This window comes from Myotis davidii, unplaced genomic scaffold, assembly GCF_000327345.1.
Source record: "Myotis davidii unplaced genomic scaffold, ASM32734v1 scaffold221, whole genome shotgun sequence".
In the NCBI taxonomy this organism is placed as follows: Eukaryota; Metazoa; Chordata; class Mammalia; order Chiroptera; family Vespertilionidae; genus Myotis; species Myotis davidii.
The window spans coordinates 1,866,129-1,872,474 of NW_006293349.1; the positions used below are offsets into that span (position 1 = coordinate 1,866,129).

The 6,346-nt window shown below is 43.4% G+C and overlaps 1 protein-coding gene across 1 annotated transcript in view; it reads right to left on the reverse strand.

Moving 5' to 3' along the window:
* CALCRL (calcitonin receptor like receptor) overlaps nt 1–6,096 on the reverse strand; it is a 34,523-nt gene extending 28,427 nt beyond the window's left edge. The window contains exons 1-4 of the mRNA XM_015566109.1: nt 6,011–6,096; nt 5,746–5,831; nt 4,576–4,667; nt 1,038–1,170 (exon numbers count right to left, since the gene is read on the reverse strand). Coding sequence (XP_015421595.1) covers nt 1,038–1,170; nt 4,576–4,629 — 187 coding nt within the window. The 5' untranslated portion in view covers nt 4,630–4,667; nt 5,746–5,831; nt 6,011–6,096. The remainder of the gene's footprint in view (nt 1–1,037; nt 1,171–4,575; nt 4,668–5,745; nt 5,832–6,010) is intronic.
* Between the last annotated feature and the right edge of the window lie 250 nt (nt 6,097–6,346).

Consider the following 6,346-nt stretch of genomic DNA (forward strand, 5'->3'; position numbering starts at 1 on the left):
CGCCCAGTCGTCTTATACGCCGGCAAATACGGTAGATATTAAAATTTTAAAAGTTGACCAATGTGAAAAAAACACACTTTTCTTCTCTTTCTCACAAGCGAGTACATTTTGACAGTTACAAATATTAATAACAAACTACTTTTAACACTTTATTTATATAAATATAAAAATATAAATAATATATAAATATATCAAATATTTCAAAACATTTTAAGATCTTTGTTTCCACTGATAGTTTAAAAATCTAGGAATAGCCGAAACCGGTTTGGCTCAGTGGATAGAGCGTCGGCTTGCGGACTGAAAGGTCCCAGGTTCGATTCCGGTCAAGGGCATGTACCTGGGTTGCGGGCACAATAAAGTCTTTTGCTTTGTTGTATTGTGAGTTTGCATTTTATATTTGAAGAAAACCATGTTGTTAAGGCTGCCAGATAAAATACAGATGTTATTTTCTATTATTATTATTATTATTATTATTTATTATTTTGCTAAGTCTGGCCGCTCCACTGGTGTTACTCACCTTTACTTCTTCAGAATTGGGGCCAACAAGGCATTTAGGAGACTCAGTAAATGCCTCAGACATGTCTGAAGACTAACAATGGGAGCGGAAGCACTTATACTTCATTAACTTTGCGACCAAATGTACTATTCAAAGCATCAGTTATAGAAAAAATCGTTAGTCATTTTATTATGCAAACTCCTATCCAGCAGCTCGTTAAAAACATAATTACATAAACTGAAGATCAACTGTCACTTATTTAATTCAAAACACATGCTTAATTGGATATTTCAAATATTTTTATACCATAATAATTGCTACTAACAATATCCCTGTTGCACATATTCTGATTAGAATTTTCTAGGAGAGAGAAATTATGTCATAAAGTGTTCTTCATAAAGTAATTAAAACTGTTCAGATACCAGAAAAATTAGCAACTAAGCCATTTTTAATAAGGGACCTACGACACCCGTCTGAAGGAATGGGGTGGTTTTCTCTTAGAAATGTGTCAGTACATTGAAAATTAAATAGTCATGTTTACCTTCAGTATGTTGAATGGGGTCTTGTATAATTTTCTGGTAACATTCATATTGAGCAGTCATAATTTTATTTCTGGTAACACTCAACTTCCTAGATTCATTATGGCTCTGTTCTGATTCTGCGATGACAGGAATCTAAGGAATTAAAAAGAAAATTTCAGAATCATGCAAGTGTCGATCCAGGCAGTGGGTTCCGGCGGGAAACAGTCAGGGCGGAGCTTGGTCAACTGATTGTGGGGGGAGTCCCTGCTAGGTCGCATCTGCCGGTTCCCACAGTGGATGTCTCCTGTGTCGTGTCCTATTTCAGGTGATGAGCAAGGCGGGTCCAGGGCAGAGTAGTCTGTGCGTGGCCGTCGAGTCCTGGGGGGTTGATCCAGGACGCGCTGTGGGTGCAGACAGGGCCGCGGGCACCCCCTGCCCCTTCCCACCTGCTCCCTGAGTGCAGGCCAGGGGGTCCGCCCCAGCCCAGCCTCCGCTGTCTTCCGTACACGAAGGTCACATGGTCCCCGGTGACCGAGGGGCGTCTGTGGCCCCGATAATACTCGGAATTGCTGTCGTTTTTATAATTCTGTTTCGATCATCAAAATCGTGACAAGCTCATTTGTGACGTTGGTAAATGGAGTTTTTATTCCGTGCACATCAATGACGCTTTTAGAGAAGGTCTGTATTTATGTTCCTCCAGTTTAGTAGGACCATGTCAAGCCTCACTTCCATTCTAATGTTTGCATGACTTTTTCTCCCTGTTTTGTAATGTAAAATCCGTATAAACCTCTCTTCAACCTTATTTCTTTTTTTAAATACAGATTTTTAAATTTTTATTGTTGATGGTATTACAGATGTTTCCAGTTCCCCCCCTTTATCCCCCTCTGCCGAGCTCTCTGTAAAAAATCAATAAAAATATATATTAAAAAGAAAATCTGAAAGTCATACATCTATAGAAGAGAAAACCATGCAGTAACCGAAAGATGATGCTGTAAAATGATATTCAATGACATTCAGATGCTCATAATCCAATGAATATAGTCAATAGAATTGGTGCTTAAGATCCCCATTAATATGCTCTCTCTATGAAGTTGCAAGAAAGCCGTGTCCATGGGCCGTGCATATATGTGTATTAGTTCTTTGGTTGATCTCTCCTCGTCCGCCCACCCCCACATTGAGGCATGTCTGTCTGCTCCACGCCCCCTGCTTCAGGTCTTATTTTGTTGGCCAATTTGTTTTGTTCATTAGATCCCACACGTGAGTGAGATCACGTGATGCTTGTCTTTCTCAGATTGGCAGCCTCATGCTCCATTCTGCGTTATTTGTGTCGACTATTTCCATAAGCACTTATTCTTCTCTTCTTTTGCCCCCTGGTTCTTGGTGTTTCTGTTTTCTCGCAGGAGGTCGAGTTCAGGGAGGTCGGACAGTCACCCTCCCGGGGTGTGGCGCCCCCGCCTCCCCATCGATGGCCACGACTGAACAGGACCGCTCCCAGCCTCTCAGTTTCCTAGTAAACACGTAGGCAGCAGGCTCGCTGCACGAGTAGAAATGGAAACGCATTACAACATCAAGAAAATGCATACTTGTTCTCCTGCTCGCAGGAAGTTTATAGAGTTGCATAGAACCAGCATCATTTTTAGCCTTACTTAAAATAAAAGCTCAATCCTAGCTGGTTTGGCTCAGTGGATAGAGTGTTGGCCTGCGGACTGAAGGGTCCCGGGTTCGATTCCGGTCAAGGGCACAGGCCTGGGTTTCTGGCGTGATCCCCAGTAGGGGGTGTGCAGGAAGCAGCTGATCAATGATTCTCTCTCACCAGTGATGTTTCCATCTCTCCTCCCTCTCCCTTCCTCTCTGAGATCAATAGCAATATAATAAAAAGTAAATAAAAGCTCAGGTTTGCACACACTGAGAAATGGTCACAGTTCCTTAAATCGCGATGATCGGTTGGTGATCCGTGAGGGACGTCTCTGCCAGCCCCGCGCTGGCATGGGCAGCTCGCGGCCACGCTCGGTGGCGGTGGGACTGAAGCCGGTCCCGTGTCCTGAGCCCTGGTCCGGTTCCCGCGATGGCATGTGAGCAGGGCAGGGTGCCCACCGCTCCTGGCCTGGGAGTGTTTTCCAGCGCTCATGCGGACAGGAATGCGGCCTTGCTTTCCTTCAGGTTCAGTTTTCTGTGTTTTTGTTGAGTTTCTTTGTTTGCGTCTTTGCGGGGTTTGCTTGGAAAACCACAGGCAAAGTATTTGCTGGCACAGGACCGGAGGAGATCATGTCCCCCAGCTTCTCATCGGAGCATGAGCTGGGAGCCTGGCCACGGTTCTAGCGGGAGACACGCCGGGCCGGGCTGGGGTGGGGACTGCACCTTCCCACGGGCATGGCTTTCTGTCTCGGGGCTCCATTGGAATCTTTGCAAGAAAAATTCCAATGAATATGGTCAGCTTTTAATGTGAGACAGAGAGAAACATAAGCAAAATATTGCTGTAAAGAAACATGAAATCTGCCCTGGCTGGTCTGGCTCAGTGGATAGAGCACTGGCCTGTGGACTGAAGGGTCCCAGGTTCGAGGCTCCGTCCCCAGTGGGGGTGGGGGGGTTAAAATGTAACCGTTTCCCAGCTCGAGTCTAGTCTTTTAAAAAAAAAGCAAAGCTTCGCCCCAGCCGGCGTCACTCAGTGGTTGAGCATCGACCTATGACCAAGGAGGTTCCCAGGTTTGATTCTCGGTCAGGGCACAGGCCCGGGCTGTGGGCTCGATCCCCAGTGTGGGGCGTGCAGGAGGCAGCTGATCAAGGATTCTCTCGCATCATTGATGTTTTTATCTCTCCCTCCCTCTCCCTTCTTCTCTGAAGTCAATAAAAATATATTTTTTAAAAAGAAACATAACATTAAATGTGTGGGGCCCATGACCATCCAGGGTAGCAGTTGCTTTTTCGTCCCCCCTGCTCCACTCTCCCCTCCCAGCCCCGCATCCCCTGCGGAGACGGCAGAGCCACTGCACACACTCGTGTACACGCCTGCCCCGCGCTGGCAGCCGGCCTGCCCGGACACGGCACAATGCTTATCTGAATGAGAGGGTGAGGACGTGAACTCAAAACCCAGCGCACGATTCCAAATTGCGTTTTAACCGACGTAAGCCAATCAGCTGGCAGAATGGGAGGAGGACCAGCAGGTTAGCATCTGCCGTCTCAGACCCCACAGGCCCGGCTGAAGCAGCTGACCTACTGCGCGCGGCGGGCTGTGAGCCACCCTGTGCTTGTTTGCAAACTGAGCAGCACTTTCCTCTGGGGTCTCACATCGATGTGTCCATGTCCTTGTCTCACTCTGACCTGTCCCCACCCAACTACGTCACCGTCCCACCGTCCTGCTCCGGGGCAAAGGCCTTGAAGTGCACACAGAAGGGAAGTACGTGGTTGCTGTGCTGACCGGGTGTACACATGTCCTTGGTTTGTGCATCGAATCATGGCACGTCCTTTCGTGGCGATGCATCTTTGTCAGCGATAGATGTCTGGGCAATTAGAAAAGCAATGATCACAGCGAGGCAGGTGTATCAGAAAAAGGACGCTCACCATGAGGAGAGGCAGGAGGTACAGGACACACAGCACACGCCTTTTCTCCATCATCGAGGCCCCAACAAAATATGTATGTGATATAAACCAAACTGCAATAGAGAATGAAAAAAATATATTTCATCAACATTTATGAAATACATATACCTGGTTCTCAGCAGAAAATTTCTTTCAAATGACAATAACTTTGCTTTAAGGACTTGAGGAATAGTCTTATGTATTACAAAGTTAAGAGCATTATGGCTTAAAATACTAATGAGCTTAATTAAATACATTTCAATTTAATTTAATTAGTATTACAAACAGGGAAGCTTCTGGCATATACATTTTTAGTAATTAGAAAACATCTTGTTTTCTTTTCCTTAACCAAAATTGGGATAAAATAATTAAAGCATCAAAGTAAACATAAAAGCACCACTTTTGACGGCATATTTACTATAAAATGTATCTTTATTTCCTATAAATATTAATCTCATTTTTAATTTTTTGAGTTTTCAATACATTAAAGGGACAAATTGCTCTTAGGCCAATTTCTTGAGAATCAACATTCATATTTCATTAAAATGGCCTTACAATTTTATAGAAATGGCCTTACAATTTTATAGAAGTTATTCTTCACAGTTGTGGTGTTTTTTTGTTTGTTTGTTTGTTTTAACCAGGGAATAAACAATTCCCTAAGTCATGGACGTTATTAAGATTTGGTTGCAGAAGATAGACATACCAAACAAAAGCATTTCTGGTCAGCATTTCTAATAGATAGAATCCTGAACAATTGAAAAATGGTCCCTAACCACCACCCTGAGCTAAGAGCACGGCAAATAGCCATCGAGTGAAAGTTTTTTTTATCTCCTTTGAAAAACAGGTTTTACACATTTATCGTCATATTTTATGATGCTACCAGGACAGTCTGTACCTCATAAAAGGCTGTCAGGGGAGGTGTCTCGGGCACCTCCCAGGGGGTAAGCATCGCACACTTCACCCCGCCGTGCTCTTAGCTCAGGGTGGTGGTTAGGAAAGTTTCATGATTTTTACTACAGGGCGAGGGTGAGAGTAAGAATGCCAGAAGCCTTGCCCACCTGCTCTGTGTACTGTTTTATCATCAGGTGCCATGGAGCGTGCCAGGAACTGGCAAATAGAATCTCTGCCACTGCTCCTTCACCGATGACTCACCTGGAAGCAGTTTAGAGAAAGTGATAGCAGTCTCCCACACAGGGCTCCTCTCCTCTCTGCTATGCTGGCCTTAATGATGAGCTGACCTTAAGAAAAATATAACCAAAAAAATTAGACACATCGTATTAATTTTAGATAGGAAAAATCATGCATGTCGTAACAGAAGGAAAACATTAATTAAGCTTTTACAATTCAGTAATTAATGAGCTGATATTTTAGCTTTTATTACATTGACATGAGAGCAATCTAATTTTCTAATACTTACATGCACAGCTGTCTCCAGACTCAAATCACATTTTCTCTTGGATCATGTTCAACACTGTCTTGAAGAACTTCTTAAATGCTAGGGTCATGACCTAAAATATTGAGTGAGATAGTAATTAATATCATTTTAATGGGCCAAAATTATTTCCATGATAAATTGAAATTTTCAAAACAAAGACCACTATGAAAATATTTTTATTAAACTATTCCAATTTTTAAAAGTCTCTTTCTCTTGCATTATATTTGAGATTTGTCACACATATATGTTGCTTTTCCATTAGATAGAGAAACATCAATTTTCATTTATCCAGGATACCAGGGATACTGAAAAATCTAA